General features: G+C 39.1%; 1 protein-coding gene across 3 annotated transcripts in view; it reads left to right on the forward strand.

The window, feature by feature from the left end:
• Positions 1-23,552, forward strand: part of LOC133551415 (protein turtle homolog B-like) — a 268,622-nt gene that overhangs the window by 25,002 nt on the left and 220,068 nt on the right. For all 3 annotated transcript variants that reach the window (XM_061898088.1, XM_061898087.1, XM_061898089.1), the window contains exon 2: positions 20,457-20,648. In XM_061898088.1, the coding sequence (XP_061754072.1) occupies positions 20,457-20,648 (192 nt within the window). The remainder of the gene's footprint in view (positions 1-20,456; positions 20,649-23,552) is intronic.

Consider the following 23,552-nt stretch of genomic DNA (forward strand, 5'->3'; position numbering starts at 1 on the left):
ATGTGATGTCAGATGAAACCAAAATTTAGCTATTCGGCCACAGTACCCAGCAATATCTTTGGAGGAGAAAAGGTGGACGGACGTCCCTGCACAATTCTTTGCACTTAAATACTTGTTTGTAGTATTAAATATAGTTGCAGCATTTTAGCATTATGTTCTTTTTCAATTACAGTAAGTGTGTTCATTCCTGCTACTTCATTTTACACACTATGGCATTTTGAAGTCTTTTTTGGGGAGGGGCATATACCACAATAATATTGTACCGTGACCTCAATACAGTGATAATATTGTACCGTGAGATTTTGATGTCATTACATCCCTACTAACAACGCTAGCTTGATTACATTATGATAGCACGTACATATATTCATGAAAACACTTCTACAGACATCACACATGGGACCGTTTATTAAGAATGAAATGTTTTAGTTTTATTAGAAAACTTACAAACGTGGCTTGGAGTGATGAATAAAGAATCATTTTGAGCAGAAACACAATGAACTGTTATGCTTCCGATTCAAGGCGCAAACAGAAAGTACACTTTCAACGCGCAGCGCCTGCAGTGACCAAACTCGTCCAAAAGATGGCGCCACAGCACACACATAACACACCTTTTCAGTGTCTCTATCAGTGTAATATGGAAATAGTTTGTAGAATACAAAACATTATGGTGTTAGCAAATAAAAATCCATAAATTAGTCGCACCGTTTCATAGGACACAAGGTTCAACATTTTGGGAAAAAGTAGCATCTTATAGTCCGGAAAATGCGACAGAGTTGTAGAAATGGTTACAAAGTAAAAATATAAGATCACAAGAGGATGCAATGTTATTGAAGAAAATAGACTTTTGTGAACATATTGCTGCGGAATCAGCCACTTTTGGCTGCAACAATCACAAAAGAGCCTATGAGATCAATGAGAGAATGTATAATAACATTATTCGATATCTTTTATAATTATAATCTTTTATTCAAAGTTATTCAAACCGTTTTGTCAGTAAATCCCAATCTGTGTGTCCAATGTGACTAGATTGTTGCTTATAGCATTAAGAATGAGAATCAACGCTCGTTAGGGCTGCACGATTCTGGAAAATGTGAATCACAATTTATTTTCCCACGCAAAGGCAGGTACCCTTTAAATTCATGAAGTGAGATCTCTTATGCGAGCCAGAAGAAACAGATATTAATTGTGATCTTTTCCCTGGGGTAAACAACACACACACAAACACACACACAAACAAACACACACACACACACACACACACACACACACACACACACACACACACACACACACACACACACACACACACACAAAGAGGTTCTGAAGATTTACTATGTTTTGATTGGCTGCTGGTGACATCATCTGATATTATACACAAACAGGCCTCTTGGTGCTATGACTTCACTGTCAATGATGAAACATGAGGGAGTGGGAGCTGATATGCCTCTGCCATCCTCCTCCGATCCCAGTAAGGAGTTAGTTCATTTGCAATCAATGGCAAGGGAACCACAAACGCATGGCCGTAGACAACCACATATGTACTCCACTAGGAACCCTCCATTTACAGTTTATATAATCCAGTATGTAGACTTTGTGGAGCATAAAAGGAAGTGTGTGATAGTAAAAGTCTATATATTTTTGGAGAATTTCAATTATTGGAGACTTAGCTGCAGAAAGTTTGCAGTTTTTAATGCTTTATTTTAATCCAAGCAGTTTTCTGTTTTGTATTTTGCTTCTTTACATAACCAAAAATAGGGTCAACCATGAACGTAAGCTAAATTACGCAGCGAACTGTAATTAGTACATACTGACACACCTAAAACATAGAATTAGTCCAAATGTTGATTTAACAATTTAATGGCGGAGTACCCCGGAATGGATTGTTTTTAACCTTTGAAAGTCCACTATCTTGTGTATTTAAATAGTGATTATAGTATATGACTAACATGTTCATAGTAGGTTCCATTTATTGTTTTTTACACTCAATAAAGCAGTTCATAGCCATAGTAATTTGCAAATAAAGGTATTATCAAAAAGTATGTCCTCGGTAAATCCAGTGTATCGCTGTAAAATACATCAGCTTATGTAAAATAAATGATAAAATATAAATTTCAAGATTATCATTTACCTTTCTGCATTATCATTTTGTATTAAAATGTGAAATGATTGGCAGATATTTGGAATACATATGTTTAAATTGTGTTGCTCTTTCTGTGCAACACACTTCAGATATGTGAGTGAGGCTTAAAACACTAATGCCGCAGCAAAGAGTGTGAGGCTTGACCTAATTCCACCCTTCTTGCTCCGAAGTATTCCTCATCATTTGAGATTCCAAAGGACCTTTCCCTGAGAGAGGCAGCAATCCGATCCCTGATGTTATAGACGGATTTCTTTTGTTTGAAAGAAAAATTATGTAAATGCTGGGAAAAAAAAGAAATTAAACTTTTTACATTTATGCTACTTATATAGAAACATGCAGGCAACCATTTCATACTTTTGACATTACTTTAAGCACAGGAAATGTAATTGCCATCATGAAACAATGGTTGGGGAAATTGAATTGGGTCGTTATTTCTGTTTTGCAGTTTTCAGTCAAGGTCTGGTAAGATTGGTAGAAGTAGAAGTTGGAAGTTTATTTCAAACAGCTTTAATACGATACACAACATTTTCTCCATATTTTCTTTTTTTTTTTAAACATGTCCAAAAAATGATTCAATTTATTCTTAATAAAACAGGTTCCACATAGTACTCTGTTTACGAAATGATGAAATGGTAAATGGTCTATTTTTATAAAGAGCTGTACTATGCTTGAAACGATACCCAAAGCGCTTCACTTTATACATTACATTCACCGATTCATACACACATTAACACACTGACAGTGGAAGCTGCCATGCACGGCATGAACCCTGACCCATCAGGAGAAAGGTGGATGAAGCGTCTTTCCCAAGGGCACAATGGCTGTGACGTAGGATGGATACAAACCAGGAACCCTCAAGTTACTGGCAGGGCCGCTCTACCATATGAGTCAGGTCGCCCCGAAATATACTGCGGTACGACATAAAAATATATTTCGTACAATATAACACTGCTACTTTTTACCTCACTTGAATTAACTCTACAGTGAGAGCTGGCAGGGCATGGATATCAAAAACGTTGCAAAGACAGAGAACACAATGGAAGCTAAACCAACAAAACATGATACGGAGTTGGTACCAAAATGAGTGAAGGACTCCTTTGTTTGGATTAAAAAAGTCAGACATCGACCAAACAACAGTTGGCTAATCTGTAAAACATGTCGCCAATGAGTCGTTGCTTTAGACTAGAATCTAATCTTTGTATCGTTTGGAGTCGCGATATGAACAACAGTACAGAAACGGTGTTAAAATGTGACAAAGAACTAACGTTACTTTGAAACCACGACATGATGAAAGAAAAACCACAGCAAGCAAGCCTAATAGAATTGTTGTCCAAAGGTAGACTTATGAAAAAAAGGGCTGATACTAACATTACTTCTTATTGTTTTCCAATTGGCGTGTCGTTTTTGAACTGGAAACTACCAGCCAGCGACACGCCTCATGGGTATAACATCCTCAAAAAATATTGCGGCACGGCAGCTGAATACGTAAATACTTAGCATCTAACAATCTGAAGCCTTTCAGTCAGGTTTCAGGCGAAATCACTTTACTGAGACGGCCCTTGCAAAAGTGACTAATGACTAAGGACGCTGATACGTTATCTGTGTTACTGCTACTTGATCTCGTTGCTGCCTTCGATACTGTTGATCATAACATTCTATTAAAACCTATCAAATCATGTGTCGGTATGTCAGACTTAGCTTTTTCTTGTTTTTTATTTATTTGTTTCTATCTCACTGAAAAGATGCACTGTATATCCCATGACAATGTGGCCTTGGAGTATGTTATGTTCAATTGAGTTCCACAAGGTTCGGTTCTTGTCCTGCACTTTTCAGCATATTTATGCTGCAACTAACATCATATACCAATACGGTGTTAGCTTTTGCTGTTATGCTGATGACAACCAACTTTACATGCCCCTAAAGCTGATAGTACTTGGTAAATGTCTTATGGATAATCTAAATGTGTCATTAAATATTCAAGATGGCTGACATCTTCAAGATTGCAGCCATCACTTTTATGACTGTCTGATATGGGTGATCTCGGTGTCAAACCAGAATTATTTTTTATTTCCTTTTTTTTGTGCAGAATTCAAATTTGGAACTTTACAATTGGCTAGAAGCTTCATTCTAACTCAGAAATGGTGACCACAATAATCACACTTGGTGACCACTGGTCACTTACAACAAGATGGCAGCCATATTTCTGAAATTAAATCTATAATTCCAAGTACACTATCATCTATTTTATTGTAATTGAAATGTTACGCAATGAAAAAAAAAAGTGCTTTCATGCAATGGATCACACCCATTATGCATGATGGATTCCAGGTCACCTGAGAGACATGGCTGAACTACCAAGGACACACCCTAACGTAGCTCAGGCATTGAAGCCAGGCCAATTCACTGTCCAGAAGATCAACAATGTGTTCTCCTCTATCGCCTTTGACCAGGCCCATGAGCAGATGAATGCTTGCATTAAAGGAGATGGTGGTGCTGTGGGCCTTACCGACAACCCATCTCCACTATTGCGAGGGATGGTAGCAGGACCAGAAGTTGCACGATCCATACAGGAGTTTGAGATTGATTCCAAGAAATCAGATAACACACGTCACCATGACCAAACAACAAGTGTCCAGGTCTCATTCATCAAAGATGTACAATATTTGGTCAGTGCAATGGAACACTTTGGAAATCCATTTGAAGAGGAAAGCAAGCACCTGATTGTTTTCCACTCAAAGGAACTTGCTGGACCTTCAGCTGCTGAGGTAGTCAGAAAGGTGAAGCAGATATGAGAGCACCAATTTGAAGCTTTCACCAAAGAACGCCTTGTTGAGAGAACAAAGACAGTGGACAACACCATACCAAGAAATAAGCTTCTGGTGTTTGGTACTTCAACCGTGAGGAAAGTATCAAAACCGAAACAGAAAATGGTCTCTCTCAAACAGGACACGAAACTCTTTTCAGGGTTATTCATTGCTTGCCAGACCCGAGATGGAAACATAGAGGAGTTCTTTCGACACGAGAACCAACCATGTCCACCAGCGCTTTCTGATGGGGGAGGTCTCCGACTGGGAGTGAAGAGTGATCTGCTTCCATGCCTGGAACAAGTTCACAGTGCATACTCTGACAGTCCAAAGGTTACCTGCACCATTGTAGATGGGGCAGCCATCATCCAGATGCTGAAACCAAGTTCAGTAAAAACCTTCAATGACTATGCCCATGTGATCTTCATTCCATATCTGACCACAAAGTTTGAAACTGTGTCCAGGCTTGCTCTGGTGTGGGACCGCTACTTGTCTGACTCTCTGAAAGCTGCTACGAGAGCAAAGCGTGGCACTGGAATTCAGAGAAGTGTGGTAGGTGATGCAGCCATTCCCAGGAACTGGCAAAACTTTCTTAGAGTTGACAGCAATAAGACTGAGTTGTTTGCCTTTCTCTCGGAGGCTTTGCTCAGATTATTTGTGCAGGAGGATAAACAGCTTGTCATCACAAGTGACATGGAAGTCCTTAGCAAGCCACCTCTCCCGGATAGGACATCGATTGCTCCTTGCACGCATGAGGAAGCGGATAGTTGCATGTTATTGCATGTAGCCCATGCAGCAAGAAATGGCCACAACAAAATTATGATTCAAACAGTTGATACTGATGTTGTGGTCCTGGCTGTGGCAGTGGCTCAGACTCTACAACCAGAGGATGAGCTTTGGTTGGCTTTCGGTACTGGTAAGAATTTTCGATATTTGGCAGCCCATGAAATTGCAGCAGGGCTCGGGCCCGAGAAAGCATGTGCTCTACCAGTGTTCCATTCATTGACGGGTTGTGTTCTGTGTCAAGCTTTATTGGCCATGGGGAAAAGACTGCATTGTTGTATGGTCTGTGCTTCCAGAACATACACATGCCCCTTTGAAAGTGTCTTCAGCCCCAGATGACATACCACAGGAGGAAATGGCCACAATTGAGAGGTTTGTTATCTTAGTCTATGACCGAACCAGCACATGTACAGAAATCAATACGGCAAGGAGGAAGTTATTTGCAAAGAGGCACAATGTGCAAACAATCCCCCCTACCAAGGCTGCCCTAGAAGAGCATGTTAAGAGAGCTGTATACCAAGGAGGGCACGTGTGGGGTACAGTCCTGGTGTCAACACCAGAACTACCTTCACCGTGCGAATGGGGCTGGTCAAAGTCACCTGAGGGAGACTATGAACCTTTCTGGACATGCCTACCAGATGCAGACCAGTCAAGTTATGAAATTGTCTCATGCAAATGCAAGAAGGGTTGTGTTGGGCAGTGTAAATTCAAAAAATCCCACTTACAGTGCACACCCCTTTGTCTGTGAAGGCGAGTGGGACTAGTCTTCCCTTTGATAGACCCTAGGTTTCCCTTGCTTAAACATGAGTATTTTGAGATAGAACGAAGATTCTTAGAAATTCCAAAGTTCCCAATTCAAATTCTGCATCAAGATAAATGTATAATTAAATATAGAGATCATCCATACCTAACCCGTTGGCAGCCATTTTGAATTTTTAATGAAAATGTTCCACTATCCAAAAGACATTTACCAAGTAGTATGAATGGTAAATAAGTCTGAAATATCATATTAAATCCATTATTCATAAGAAAACAGTTGTTGCTGGCGGACATTTTGAAAAACGGCTGCCATGGGCGCCATGTTGAAAATTCATGATGGCTCCACATCCAAATCTTTTGAGAATGCCTTTGGCTATAAGTGTACCAAATTTCATGCTTTTACCACAAAATGCACAATTCCTTTATATTTTGGAACTAACCTCTTGTACTAGAATATTTGATCATTGCACACTTTGATTCGATTTGATTCTTGGAGGTAACTATTCGATTCAGAATCGGTTCTCGATTCATAATCAATACCTTTTAATATCATTGTGTGCCAGTTCTATTATTAGCTACAGTCCTCCAAATAATAAATAACCAGCTCTGGTACATATCTATAGTACTCAAAAGAAAAAGGGTTTTCTCAAATTAAAATGCTTCCCAAACACTTATTAACGTTAAATACAAACACGGCAACAAGAGAGATAACCCACATTTCTCTATCAACAATATGATTTGCTTGAGTGACTGGACAGGGCAGATTAAAAAATGTCATCGAGTTTTTACTTTTTTGGAATGATTAAGAATGATTACAAATATAGTACCGATTTATTGTAGAAACAAAAAAGGTACCACCTCAGAAAACACTTGCCTCTCCAAGTACCACTATAAAGAAAACAATTAAATTACAGTAGCGTAGTAGGCATACGTATTCATTAAAAACAAGGCAGAGGTTTTAATGAACAAGTATATTTAATTTTTTGGGCCACTGTAATTTTGCATTCAGTTTGAACAGTAATACTTTGTCTGAATATAGAAAAATAAAACATGGTACATACAGTACATAACGAATCATATAAAATTATTTCACATCAATGTTAAATGAAAGTTGCTGAATGAATCTGCAACATCTGTAGTCTCGTCAAGCCGTTTAGCAAAATAATGACTGTTGTTGATGCTCTCAATCAGTGTCTTTTCATCATCGTCAGCAATGTGGTAGTGTCATTTGAAATCGACACCAAGTTTACCTCTCTGGCAGTTTTCTCTCAACACTTAAAAAACCCACTACTACCGACCATGCAGTCTGATAGTTTATATATATATTAATGATGAAATATTAACATTGCAACACATGCCAATACGGCCGGTTTAGTTTACTAAATTGCAATTTTAAATTTCGCGCGAAGTACCCTGTTGAAAACGTCGGGGTATGATGACGCGTACGTGTGACGTCACGGATTGTAGCGGACATTTTGTTCCAGCCCGATCCCAGCTATAAGTCGTCTGCTTTAATCGCATTATTACACAGTATTCTGGATATCTGTGTTGCTGAATCTTTTGCAATTTGTTCAATTAATAATGGAGACGTCAACTAAGAATGATGTAGGTGGGAAGCGCTGTATTGCGGCTGCCTTTAGCAACACAAACACAGCCGGTCTTTCCTTGTTTACATTCCCGAAGGTGAAGCTTCACTATGAAACTGAGCGGTCAAGCGGACATGGTTTTCTACCACATGTCAACCGGCAGGTTTCGGTGAGAAAATCATGGTAATAAGTTGGCTCTTAACGTAGACATGAGCGGAGCTTCCTTCGTTCCTCGTGCTCCTGTCAAAGAGGCAGCTGCGACTCTCTTGCCTCTTCCGACTGGCCGCCCCCGAACGTGGGATGCTTCCACCGTGGAGGAAGGGGAAAAAAAGCTCTGCCCGCCCCGACCGGCTGCCTTCGCCTCGCCTGGTCGAGAAACGTGGCTTCCCTCAGGGACACTGGCGGTCAGCACACCCGTGGCCACACCCCTCTGACTTTCAAGTACGACTATATAATCTCACTAAAACACTAGTAACACAATAAGCAGATAAGGGATTTTCCAGAATTATCGTAGTACATATGTCTAATAACATCTGAATCGCTCCCACTGCCCTTTTTTTTTTTTTTTTTTTAGTCCTTCACACTCACTATCCTCATCCACGAATCTTTCATCCTTGCTCAAATTAATGGGGAAATCGTCGCTTTCTCGGTCTGAATCGCTCTCGCTGCTGGTGGCCATGATTGTAAACAATGTGAGGATGTGAGGAGCTCCACAACCCGTGACGTCACGCGCACATCGTCTGCTACTTCCGGTACAGGCAAGGCTTTTTTATTAGCGACCAAAAGTTGCGAACTTTATGGTCGATGTTCTCTACTAAATCCTTTCAGCAAAAATATGGCAATATCGCGAAATGATCAAGTATAACACATAAAATGGACCTACTATGCCCGTTTAAATAAGAACATCTCATTTCAGTAGGCCTTTAATAAATTAAATTATTTCTTTGGCTAAATAGTGGGGGCCCTAGGGGAGATTTTAGGGTGTTTTAGTTAACTTTTGTCTAAAAGCGTCAAATTTGGCACAGGTGTAGCTCACGGCATACTTAAATGATTTGGCTAAGGCGCACGCGCCCTTGGCCTTTGGGGTCGTCACAATGGCTGATCCAATATGGCCACCACCTGAACACGATTTTGCCTCTATATTTGAACCAGATGAGCTACAAATCCAAACTTGGTGTCTATTTCATTATTTTGGACATTTACAAATATGATGGAAAAATCATCTTTAAGATTGGGTGTGTCTGGACACCTAACTAGCATTGTTCCAAGATGTTGGCGATGTAAAAATTAGGTGTACCTTAACTTTTGATACTTTTGGCAAACTGTTTTAGGTTTTTTTGAGCATCAGAAACATACTGGAATGATCAGATTTATGATCTTTTATTCATTAGAGCACTTTAATTTCCATATTAACAACATAGACATAATCTACCAAAATGTATTGCACATATATTTCAACACTGATAAAATGTAAAGCTACATATATATTTCATTGTAACATTAGTAAAAGTAGAGAAAGTCAGTGTTACCCCCCCCCAACTTTATTTTCATGTAATGCATTTTTCAGTGTAGCTATTATCAGTCAATATGGCCTCCACATCATCTGATAGTAATAGCAGCAGCAGCAGCAGCTTCAATTGGGACTTATGTTGTCTCTGCCAATTACAGTCCAATGACCCCTTACAAACACCCAAAAGCGAAGGACTTTGGTCACTAGAAAAGGATCTCAAAGATTTCATTGAAATTGCAAATGCTGTACACCTCCATGTATAAATGTCGCAAATGGTCCATTGAATGATGGTTCAGGTATCGCATCAACACTTGTATTAAATAAGGCCAAATACCACTAACGCTGCAGAAGCTACTGTAGTAGTTCCCGTGTTAAAAGGGCTGAAAAGCATGAGGATCATGCTGTCCCCTCCTTATTAAGTTCTAAAAAGCTTCGATCAAGTCATCCCCAAACCAGTGGTATTCATTGTGTGATATTTGAACATTTCATATAAACATTAGAAAGGAATCATGCATGTTGCACCAGGTTTTACTCATGACAATGCCCAAGTTCCGTCCAATCTCTTCAGAATAGCAAAACGGCACTTGGAAATATGCAAATTAGGGGTCTATGCACACCCAAAAATAAAAATAAGCATTCCAACACATTTTTAATCGTCAAAACACATGAAATAGACACCAAGTTTGCATTCGTAGCTCATCTGTTTCAAATGTTGGAGACAAAAGCTATTACAAGTGGCGGCCATATTTGATTGGCCACTGTGGCGACCCCAAAGGTCACCGGCACCCTAGCTAAATCATTTAAGTATGCCCTGAGCTAAACCCTAAGGCAGGGGTCGGGAACCTTTTGGCTGAGAGAGCCTCAAAAGCCAAATATTTTAAAATGTATTCCTGTGAGAGCCATATTATATTTTTTAACACTGAATACAACTAAATGCGTGCATTTTTAGAGTATAATAAGTCTCTTATTTTTTTTTAATAACATTGTTATTCTGAAGCTAACCAATAATAAATAAAATACTTCTTAATGCGACTTCTTGAACTAGTAGGGTAGAAAACGGATGGACGGATTAAAATGCATGAGAAGGTTTGTTTTTAACACGTAACATGAATTGATTTACGTGGACCCGGACTTAAACAAGTTGAAAAACTTCTTTGGGTGTTACCATTTAGTGGTCAATTGTACGGAATATCTACTGTACTGTGCAATCTACTAATAAAAGCTTCAATCAATCAAAACTGTGATGACCAGCGGAATTATTCATTACTTATCGTGTTAAGCAATGTCAGCTAAGATTTATCTGAGAGCCAGATGCAGTCCTCAAAAGAGCCATATCTGGCTCGAGAGCCATAGGTTCCCTACCCTTGCCCTAAGGGCCTCCACTAAAAGGTAAAAACAGCTTACCGACTCTGGAGGTTGGCACAATACCCTAGACCTGAATGTGGACTTGGACTGCTTCAGTTCATTACGTTTTTGTAAAAAAAAAAAAAATCCACTGTTTTGTTCTTAAGTGTCATGGGTTTATTTGTAGGATGCCGTTTAAGATGCGATGGCTTCATGAATTCATTGCTCAAAATGTCGCCATATACAGTACAAGAAACTGCAGCCTCTGTCTCTTACCCGCTCCAAATAAATCCCGGTTTAATGTAGTTTTCGTCATATTTCCTCACTGTTTTCTGCCGTTTGCAGTTGCTAGCAGATGTTCTGCGGCTGCTTTTGACATTGTTAGCACCTCGACTCACACATATCTTCCTCATTTCTCGCTCCCTCTTGATCCACATTTTCAATCGAGGATATAAGCCACGACAGTAGTTTTGTCGTACTCGTCATTAATTATTGAACAAACAACCTCCACTTTTTCCTGTCCCAGCCTGTATCTACAAGCGGTGGCTAATCGACTGTGTGTCAGTGAGAACCAAAAGGAATGTGTACATATGCCACTTATGGCTACTCAAAAATCACTTGGAAACTTTTTAAAATTCTGAACTTAATTTTTTTATCTCCTTTCACTTTCATATCTTAGGTTGATAAGATATTTTGAATAGTATTTCATGTTTTTAATATTTTTTCATTTAAATTTTATTGTAATGCACTGGGTCCTATGTTATGTAATTTTCCACATGTATTTTATTTAATGTTTAACAGCTGTTTGGTTTACCGTGGCCTTGAAGGTATCATTGTAACGTGCAGCTTTTCCTCCTAATGTTCGTTTTTGTTTACTTGTGTTCTGCGTGTTGATTGTTGGGAAGCTGTGAAAGGATGGACGTATATTCGAGAATATTCAGTTCCAACGCATGTTGAGTGATAGAAATGACCGAGTAAGATGGTTCTGCTTATTTTGCCATTGACTACGGCCTACAGTAGTCGGACTGTAAGGACTTCCATTGAACGCTGATAAACCTTCGATAACGGCTGGAGTCACATCAGTACAGTGTTTAATTTGTCCCGATTTGTTGGTGACGAATCCCAAGATGCAGAGATGGCAGGTGTGATGCAAGAAAACATGACTTTGATGTTCAAAGTAAATGCAGGAAAACCAGGAACCAGGCAACAGGATGCAAGGAGAACTGTAGACAGCAAATAATCCTCAAACACTGACCACAGGGACGAGGCAGGTATAAATAGTAGCCTGATTGGCAATTGCCACCAGGTGTGCTAGGCTGCCAATCAGGGACAGGTGAGGGAAACAACCGCTCAGGGAGACGTGCAGGAAATGGAACCAAAATAAGAGCGCTGAAAGGAAATAAACACAAACACGGAGGAAAACCCAAACATAAACCAAATTGTCATTGGCAAACCTGACATAATTAAGTGATTTTTTGGCATACCACTAGTGGTACGGGCACCACAGTTTGAGAATCATTGGTTTATGGTGTGTTGTTTTGTTTTCTTGTTGCCCCCTCAATAGTGTTAACCACCAGTTGTTTGACTGTAACGTGCATCTTAGTTGTGGTTTTCATTAACAAATTAGGAAGTGTTGAAATCGTCATGTAAAATCGCCATTGCTAACCCATTGCATGTCAAAAGCAAAGCCAAGGTAAATTATCATCAAGCTAGCACATTTTTGGAAAAGTGTAACCTTACTTAATTTACGTTGGAAAGTTTTTTGGAGTCAATTTCTTTGTCTGCATTTGAAATTGCAACATTACCCAGAGGTAGTTTGGCTCTCAGTGCTGCTGGACTGATCGCCAAGTGCCAAAGTGCAGAGCCGGCAGCCGGACGTGACATCACACGTATTGAAACATGGCAATATTGGATTTTACATAAATCTGTGCACGATAGGACCAGTAGGATTTGGTCAGTGCTAAAAAAGTACCCATCTCTAATTATCATGATGTAACAATAGTATTAAAAGCGTTATTGTCTGCAATATTATATAATTTATATATTGTATCGTCTATATCACGCAACCATTATGACCCCTAGGTTAGATAGTTGACACTTGCGTTAGAGCACTACTCAGGGATTAATTAAATTCACCAAAAGGATAATTGGTCAGAATGTGCAAAGAATTTGTGGGGATTGTAACATACAGCATCATTGAGGGTCTCTTTATATTTCACGCTTAATTCTTGTCTACATTCTGCCAGCAAGATGAAAGAATGATAAAGATGACAAGATTCCATCTTGATAAATGGCATTCAAGTGCTGCTAATCCTTTTTACCCCTTGTCTTCAGCCTGCCTTCTAGCTGGATTTATCGCACTACTCTTTTCTTTGCCAGTCTGGCTTAACTCAACGCTTTGCATACGTTTTTGCTATCAGGCCAAAGCATTCCCTCACACACAGTAGAACTCCCCCTAGACACTTTTCCTAAATTTCTGACTATATTCTGATCTATTTTGCAGACGCTGACTTAGGACTGGGCGATATATCGATATACTCAATATATCGCGGGTTTGTCTCTGTGCGATATAGAAAATGACTAAATCGTGATATTCGAGTATACGTTCTCACGCAGTTGCTTTTAGCTGCTGGCAATACACTACAGGCTCTTCCCACTCTTTGTTGTCTCTCCTTCTCACAGACAGCAAGCTCACCTTCTTACATATGTCACATACGTATAAGCCCTCGTGGAGCATAAAGGTAGCAGCGTGGGTAACGTTAGCTGTGGTGCGAGGGTTAATATGAGATAAAGAAGGTAGGACTTCCCAAGAAACACAGCAGGGGGTCCATCTGGCGGTGTTTTGGCTTCAAGCGGTAATATGTCGAACAGACAACCATCATTTGTCAAGTGTGGGGCAAAAGCGTTGCTACAAATAGGAGCATTACTGCTAATATGTAACATCATTTGAAAAGTCACCTGCTAGAGAATGAAGAGTGCTTACTCCGCATGTCAACATTCGGTGCCACATCAACAAAATGCCGAGGCAACCATTTCCACATTAACTCCGTATGAAAAAAATAGTGAACAACATAAGGAGATAACGTCCGAATAACCTACCGCATAAAGATTTTATTTCCTATTATGCAGCTCATTTTTACTTGACAGTTATTGAAATATCTTGTGTGACATCATGCACAAAAGTGCACTTCATTTGTTTTAAACTATTGTAGTGGCATTCTGTGCAAAAAGTGCACTTTAGTGTTGTTTTGATAAGTCATCTTAGTGACATCGTGCACAAAAGTGCACTCATAGCTTGTTTTAAAATGTCTGACAATCTTGCACTTTACTGTTTTGAAATGAATGTTTGTGCCTCTGCTTGATAACTGTTTAATAAATAAAGTTTTGGTCAATAGCCTTTGTTGTGATTTCCGTCTCTGTATGAAAGTTTAAAATTAGTATATATTAATATAGTATGAAGAAGAATGTTTTAATGTAGACACATAGAATCATCATACTGCTGTGATTGTATGCATCAAGTGTTAATTCAAGGCTAAGGCAAAATATCGAGATACATATGTTTTGTATCGTGAAATGGCCTAGAAATATCGAGATATTAAAAAAAGGCCATATTGCCCAGCCCTACGCTGACTTCTTTGACAAAACAAATGAGGATATTTGTCTTTTTTTTATTTTAAATTAACACCTACCTTGTCAAAATGGGAGACAAATCATAGACTGCAATCATTGACTTTTAAAGGCCTACTGAAACCCACTACTACCGACCACACAGTCTGATAGTTTATATATCAATGATGAAATATTAACATTGCAACACATGCTAATACGGCCTTTTTAGTTTACTAAATTGCAATTTTAAATTTCCCGGGGAGTTTGTTGTTGAAAACGTCGCGGAATGATGAAGTGTGCGCGTGACGCCACGGACTGTTAGGAAATATTATCTCCGCACCAGTTACGGCTAAAAGTCGTCTCTTTTCTTTGCATAATTACACAGTAATTTGGACATCTGTGTTGCTGAATCTTTTGCAATGTGTTCAATTAATAATGGAGACATAAAGAACGATGCTGTTGGTGGAAAGCGGCGGATTGCAGCTGTCTTTAGCACTGAGACACAGCCGGTGTTTCTTTGTTTTTAACACAGAGCGGTCAAGCGAACATGTTTCTCTACGTCAACCAGCATGTTTTTGGATGGGAAAATTGTGATCTATATCTTACCGGAGACATCATTGGATTACTCGTCCTCCTGCAATAGATGTTTAAAAGGCAGTTGTGAGCTTCTCTCTGAGACACTGCGTGTTCACCGCAGCCATCCGACCTCGAGGTATTTCATTACAATCTCACTAAAACACTCTTAAAACAATAAGCAGATAAGGGATCTTCCAGAATTATCCAAGTAAATGTGTGTTATTACATCTGAAACGCTCACACTGCCGCCGCAGTGTGAGCGTTTTTTTTTCTAGTCCTTCGCTATCAATATCAGCCACAAATCTTTCATCCTCGCTCATATTAATGGAGAAATTGTCGTTTTCTCAGTCCGAATAGCTCTTGCTGCTGGGGGCTCCCATTAAAAACAATGTGAGGACGTGAGGAGCCCTCACCCTTGTGACGTCATCGTTTACGACTTCCGGTAAAGACGAGGCTTTTTTTATCAGCACCAAAAGTTGTGAACTTTATCGTCGATGTTCTCTACTAAATCCTTTCAGCAAAAACATGGACATATCGCGAAATGATCAAGTATTACACATAGAATGGACCTGCTATACCCGTTTGAATAAGAAAATCAAATTTCAGTAGGCCTTTAATATATATATTTTTTCTGACAATTGTATTTTGTGGGGCTGCCTCATGCCACTAACAACACCTTACTTGCCCCCAAGAAGTTCAAATTGATTACACTTTAATTTTATTTTTTTCCATACAACTCCAGATTACAACAGAGGTATTTTAAAGCTTGGGTACTTGAATCTTGTGTCACCAGACAGAATTCAAACAGTAAATCCCACCCCCCACTTGGTGCACCTCCCAGTCTCCTCCTCTCTGGAAGTGCATGTAATCGCATGTTTTTTTACTCCAACTATGAAATACTAATTTATGCTTCTAAGCTGTGGTATCACCATATATTATGCAAAGATTGAGCAAAAATCTAAACGCAAAAACACTTTTACATCACATAAGAATAGTATATTATACAAGTGGTGTGCAGTTATGTGTAACAGTGTTAGTTATAGAGTGATGAAGCCGTTTGTCCTACACCACAAACAATGCTGAGTTGAGTTTGACTTAAATTTGAGTTTATTTGGAACATGCATGCGTACAGCATGATACATCACAATTTCCAGTTTCTCTATTCAACATATCAATGTCTCTGCTTATAATACACGGAACAGCAATCGTGTGACTCTCAGTGACACACGTCGCCACGCAAAAGGATAGACATAAAATATAGGAAAATGGAACATTAGATTACCTGTCTTGAAGATTTGCTTTACTGAAAACAGGTTTTCACCGTGGACACGCTTCACTATATATTGCGTCAGCCAATGAGGAGGCTCCTTCGTGGGCTCTGCTCACCCTTCTTATTCTAAATCCTGTGGTCGGATCCTGGGGTTGACCACCACGAAGACAAAATATTTTGTCTTCTGGGGTTTTATGTACTAAAATAATTAATTATAAGTCACTGACAGCACGTAGGCATACGATTTTTTCAAAAATTATGACTGTTACGATATACTGTTTCACGCTAATATGATTTTTTTTTTTTCAGTTAAAGAATATAACTGAAAGTACCCCAGCTTTAGGGGTACTTTCATATACCCAGTAGTACAGTACCGGGTAATACAAGATTGATTGGTTCTGTGACGCAGCTCATACCTCGAAAATCATTTGCGTGTCATGATCCGGCAGCTCTGCAGCCACCTGTTTGATTTTTGGTGCAGTGCCTGGTTTCTTGGTCACAGGGCGGAGCCACCTTCACACACACCTCATTCCCAATTTCCCTCTGACTTCTAAAGCTCTCAAGTCCATTCTCTTGGCGCCAGTAGATTCCTGAAGTTTCTCCCTTCCAGTCTTGTTCATAGCCCCTGCTTTGGCTCCACTCACGCTTCTCTTTCCTGTGGCTCTGTCCCAGCACTACAGTGTATTGTTAATTGTTTCCTCTCCACACCTTTTTTGTGTGCGATTTGTGTTTTTCCACACCTTTTGTGTGCTTGTTAGTTATTTTTCTCACTCCATTTTGAGTGCGCTTTTTGTTATTATTCTTATTATTTCTTCTCTGTGTTTGGGTCCTACTCTGACAAAGCCAATTGTGACATTGAAAACTGTTATCCAATGACAATTTTAATCAATTTATTCGGTGCTTGGTCCCTCTAAAACGCCACATTGTAATGTGTAAAATGCCTTTTAAAAAGTATCTTGTACAAACAACTACAGTAGTTTTATGAGTCATGTAATAATAGTTTACATTATTTACCTTGGAGAGTAGACTTCTTCTTCCAGGTGCTTGTCCATCAAACACACCATCAGCAGCATCTCCATTTTTTCATGGATAAATGTCCGCTGTTTAGAAATTATTTTAATGTTTTTGGCTGCCGTTCATGGTACTGCTCCACATAGTCTGCTACACAGTCATGTTTTTGAAGATATCTTTCCGTAATTCAATAACTTTCATTGTCTCTTCTTCTTGTCAGCACTTTTTTCCTTACCATGTTTGGAAAACACACGTTATGTCAATGTCTAACTACGAGCTATTGCTAGCAAGTAAAACCAGATTTTTTGGTCTGGTCTTAGAGGATTGAATGTGACGTTTTCTATGACAACTTGCTTTAGGGAGGCTCGAAAGACAAATGTTGCTTGCAACCTAAAGCATAACAATTAGCCAAAAGACATCTTGTATCGTATGGCAATCTGAGGCTCTCACACTGCGGTACCATTGCAAATACATTAGTATTTTATTAAACAGACGAAATGTCACGATACAATACAGTATTGCAATATTTTGCGATATTCAATATAGTTCATTGATAAACTTAAAATGTATCTTAAAATACAAATTGTACATCTTGCCATTTGCAAAGATTTGAAATTTTATCTCAAAGAACGTCCCTAGTTTTAAGATCCATATACTTATTTGTAGTAATTCACTAATCTTAATTTTAGCATGAATCTTTTTTTTATTTATTTTAGTTTAAAAAATTCAACATTGAGAAAAATATCAATTCAAATAAGATATTTAGTTTTTTCCCACATTAAAAATGTTGTTCTAAGTTTCTGCATCATCACAGGGATGCCTAATTTAAGAATAGCAAGTTGATAATGCTTGTTTTGAGAATAAAATACTTATTTCAATCTTAAAAGTCTTGTAATTTCGAGATATACAAATCTTAATTTAGGATGTTTTATCAAGTAAAATTATTCGTACATGCAGCTAGTTAATTTCACCAGGTTTGAGTACATTTTTCCTAAGGAATATATTTTAATTGATTTGTATTTCATTGAGGGAAAAAAGTATTTGATCCCCTAGTGTGCATTGGGATTTCTGGCTTTCACAGAGCAGTTAGACACTCCCAATCAACTTGGGAATTGAAGACTGAATTGAAGACACCTGTTCTAACTAATCACCTGTATAAAAGACACCTGATCAGAGACTCAAACAGATTCCAAGCTCTCCAACATGGGTAAGACAAAATAACTCTCTCAGGACCTCAGAGACAGGATTGTTGACCTGCACAAATCTGGAATGGGCTACAAAAACATTAGCAAGATGCTGGGAATCAAAGTAACAACCACTGGTGCAACTGTTAGAAAATGTAAAAAGTATAACATGACCATCAACAGACCTCGATCTGGTGCTGCACAGAAGATTTCACCTCATGGGGTTGCAATGATCATGAGAACTGTGAGAAATCGTCCTGCAACCACTCAGCAGGAGTTAGTGAATGACCTCAAGGCAGCTGGGACCACAGTCACCAGGAAAACAGTTGGCAACACTTTGCGATGGAATGGGTTAAAAGCCTGCATTGCCCGAAAGGTACCCCTGCTTAAGAAGGCACATGTGGAGGCCCGCCTAAAGTATGCCAATGATCACCTCAAAGATGCACGAAGTGATTGGGAGAAGGTTCTATGGTCAGACGAGACCAAAATTGAACTATTTGGCCTAAACTCTACACGTCGTGTGTGGAGAAAGAAAAATGCTGCCTATGACCCAAACAACACTGTGCCCCCAATCAAGCATGGAGGTGGAAGCATTATGTTTTGGGGGTGTTTCTCTGCCAAGGGCACAGGGCTACTACACCGCATCAGTGGGAAGATGGATGGAGACATGTACCGTGCAGTCTTGAGGGACAACCTCCTCCCCTCTGCCAGGAAGCTGAAAATGGGCCGTGGTTGGGTCTTCCAACATGACAACGATCCAAAGCATACAGCAAAGGCAACAAAGGAGTGGCTCAAGAAGAATCATATTAAGGTCATGGAGTGGCCCAGCCAGTCTCCGGACCTCAATCCTATTGAAAATCTATGGAGGGAGCTGAAGGTCCGAGTTGCCAAGCGACAGCCCACCAACCTGAATGATTTCGAGAGGTTCTGCAAAGAGCAGTGGGCCAAAATTCCACCTGGTATGTGTGCTAACCTTGTGGTTAACTACCACAAACGTCTGACCGCTGTGCTTGCAAACAAAGGCTTTGCCACCAAGTATTAACTGCTTTTGTCTAGAGGGATCAGATACTTATTTCCCTCAATGAAATACAAATGAATTAAAATATATTCTTGAAAGTTATTTTCTGGATTTTTGTTTTGATATTCTGTCCCTCCATGTTAGAATACATCTACCATTAAAAGTATAGAATGATCATGTCTTTATTAGTGGGCAAACCAACAAATTCAGCAAGGGATCAAATACTTTTTACTCTCACTATATATATATATATATATATATATATATATATATATATATATATATATATATATATATATATATATATATATATATATATATATAAATGTGTATATGTATGTGTCTACAGTATATATAAATATAATTTAAGCTATCCATTTATTGCAATTGTACAGAAAAAAAGGATCAGATTTCTTGACACTGACTTTTGTTTTAATTAAGACATTAAAAATCGATATTATATCATTAAAAAATTATTGTTGTATATTCCTGTATCATATTATTTCCCCCCTTTACTAAATATCCTTATTTTATTTACATGATAGCAAGTAATTTCGGCCTCCAGAGAGTCACGTTTGCCAACCATCATCTGCATGCGGAGGAGGGATTGCGTTCATTAATAAGTCTTCACTTTGACTTACTGGATTCATTTAAAGTCTTCTCTTGCTTTCTATTAGGCTCAAATGTAATTGTGAAGAAGCGATTGCAATGCAGCCTGCTGAGCTCTGCATGGCTGTGTTCGTATCGGTGTATCGATTATCAGTCCATTTGCAAATGTAGCTGTAGAGGAGCGACCAAGCTGTGTCTGATTCTTTTTTGCATGGAAGGAAAAAAATAGTTGTCCTTGCTGTTGCTCCAGGTGCCCACGGAGTAAGAGAGGAACCCAAGTTTGTGACGGCGCGTGCTGGAGAGAACGTCATCCTGGGATGCGATGTGTCCCATCCCTTGAACGGCCAGCCCTACGTGGTGGAGTGGTTCAAGTATGGAATCCCAATCCCATTCTTCATCAACTTTCGGTTTTACCCTCCTCATGTGGATCCGGAGTATGCTGGTAAGATATTTGCTCTAATGTATAATCTAATTTAGTCTTTTTTGATTTAAACCTATTATCCCTGATAATAGGGCTATAACATTGGGTCATTGTGACAGTGCGGTTAATTTTGGGTACAGCAAGGAAACAATATGAGAAACATTGAACTGCAAATTGTGTAAACAGCTTTAATGTTTTTTTTTACTCTGAAACATTCTCTATGTTCCAAAAAAATAAAAATATCAAGTAAAATAACAGACTTTTATAAAATTCTGAATTGAAATGTGAATGTTTTTAAATTTCCAATTACATTCATTGAATTGGAATTAATATACCGTATTTTTCGGACTATAAGTCTCAGTTTTTTCATAGTTTGGTCGGGGGTGCGACATATACTCCGGAGCGACTTATGTGTGAAATTATTAACACATTACCATAAAAATAATAAATAATATTATTTATCTCATTCGCGGAAGAGACAAAGAAAATGTCAGCAATCGTCACACGCACGTCAACCAGTAACAATTCGGCGGGGGAGGGTCATGGCAGAAGTGCATTGTGGGTCATGGGATGCTAACTGTTATATGCTATATGCTACTGCCACAGCTATTAAAATGGATCATTTCAACGTTGGCGGTAACTTATAAAAACTGAGAAGGGCTGAACAAAAATGGCATCGAAAAGGAAATCATGTACTGCAGATTACAAGCTGGAGGTAGTGAAATATGCAGCAGAAAACGACAATCAATCAATGAATCAATGTTTATTTATATAGCCCCAAATCACAAATGTCTCAAAGGACTGCACAAATCATTACGACTACAACATCCTCGGAAGAACCCACAAAAGGGCAAGGAAAACTCACACCCAGTGGGCAGGGAGAATTCACATCCAGTGGGACGCCAGTGACAATGCTGACTATGAGAAACCTTTGAGAGGACCTCAGATGTGGGCAACCCCCCCCTCTAGGGGACCGAAAGCAATGGATGTCGAGCATGATACTGTGAAAGTTCAATCCATAGTGGCTCCAACACAGCCGCGAGAGTTCAGTTCAAGCGGATCCAAGACAGCAGCGAGAGTCCCGTCCACAGGAGACCATCTCAAGCGGAGGCGGATCAGCAGCGTAGAGATGTCCCCAACCGATACAGGCGAGCGGTCCATCGTGGGTCCCGACGAGTGGTCCATCCTGGGTCTCGACTCTGGACAGCCAGTACTTCATCCATGGTCATCGGACCGGACCCCCTCCACAAGGGGAAGACGAAGCGGCGCATACCTTTGGAGTTGGCAGAGTTGTTTAGAAGCAACATCGAGGAAGAAAATTTCATGGAGTTTATCAATTAGGAGTGACAGATTGTTTGGTAAACGTATAGAATGTTCTATACGTTATAGTTATTTGAATGACGCTTACTATAATATGTTACGTTAACATACCAGGCACGTTCTCCGTTGGTTATTTATGCGTCATATATCGTACACTCTTTCAGCCTGTTGTTCACTATTCTTTATTTATTTTAAATTGCCTTTCAAATGTCTATTCTTGGTGTTGGATTTTATCAAATAAATTTCCCCCAAAAATGCGACTTATACTCCAGTGCGACGTATGTTTTTTTCCTTCTTTATTATGCATTTTCGTCTGGTGCGATGTATACTCCGCAGCAACTTATAATGCGAAAAATATGGTAGACGGACAGTAGCGTGGGAGTTTCAATTTGAATTGAAATAAAATGGGGTATAACAATTGATCGATATATCGATAGATCGATTTATATTTCTACATTTCAAGTTTATTGATCTGTTCTCGGCAAGTTTTCCCTCCGGGAGATAGGTATCGATCCAATATAATTTTAAAAGGGAATCGCTTGTATTTGGGATCTGCATAAATCCTAAAAAATGTGTGCGTGTCCGCCTTTGTAGTCGATCAGCTTCTTTTTTTTCTCTATCTTTTTGTCATGAGACATTCATCCTTCACTGTTGCCATTTCGAATATAAAGTAATGTACATTTCTTACTTATATTTGTCAGTAAACTCACCATGAAAGAGCTAAAACATACCAATAGAGTGAGTTTACATTATTCACCCAAGTTATTAAATTATTACAGAGTTCCCTTCGGACGGGTTTTCACGGGACACATTTCCGGCCTTGTTGTTCTTTCCGGATGAGGAGATGCTGCTCCGTTATAAGTTTAAGTAAAGTCTGAATGTCATTAAAACAGTTAGCTCCATCTTTTGACACTTCTTCCACTCCCGTCCTTGCACGCTACACCGCTACAACAAAGATGACGGAGAAAAGACGCCGTCGAAGGCGAGCCACGTACATAAGACCGCCCTCAAAACGACGCATCCGGAAGCGACTGTCAGAAAGCGGCTTGAAAACGATCGTAAAACGTAATCTGTGCAACATTTTGACCAAAAAAACACCATTAAATGTTATGTAAACCACAAGGAAGTGTTTTCAATTTAGAAAAACAATTATTAAAATATGACTCCTTTAATGCGCTTATTATCTGGTGCGCCTTATATATGAAAAAAGATCGAGCATAGACCATTCTTCGGCAGTGCCCCTTATAATCCGGTGCGCTCTATGGTCCGGAAAATACGGTACATTTTGTTTAAAATGAGCATATATTAATGCAGTATGAACAAGAATATTTTAATATAGACATACAGAATAATCATACTGCTGTGATTATATGCGTCAAATGTTAATTCAAAGCTAAGGCAAAATATCGAGATATATATCGTGTATTGCGATATGGCCTAAAAATATCGAGGTATTAAAAAAAGGCCATATCGCCCAGCCCTATTTGAAAGCCATCATTCTTTCATGGTCAATGTACTTCTCTATCTTTGTACAAAATTGCTCTAACAATAGTACCATGCACTGCAGAGGATTTTTCCTTCTGTTGTCATTCAGAGCGGATATGG

The sequence above is a fragment of the Nerophis ophidion genome, linkage group LG04 (assembly GCF_033978795.1).
Source record: "Nerophis ophidion isolate RoL-2023_Sa linkage group LG04, RoL_Noph_v1.0, whole genome shotgun sequence".
Lineage (NCBI taxonomy): Eukaryota > Metazoa > Chordata > Actinopteri > Syngnathiformes > Syngnathidae > Nerophis > Nerophis ophidion.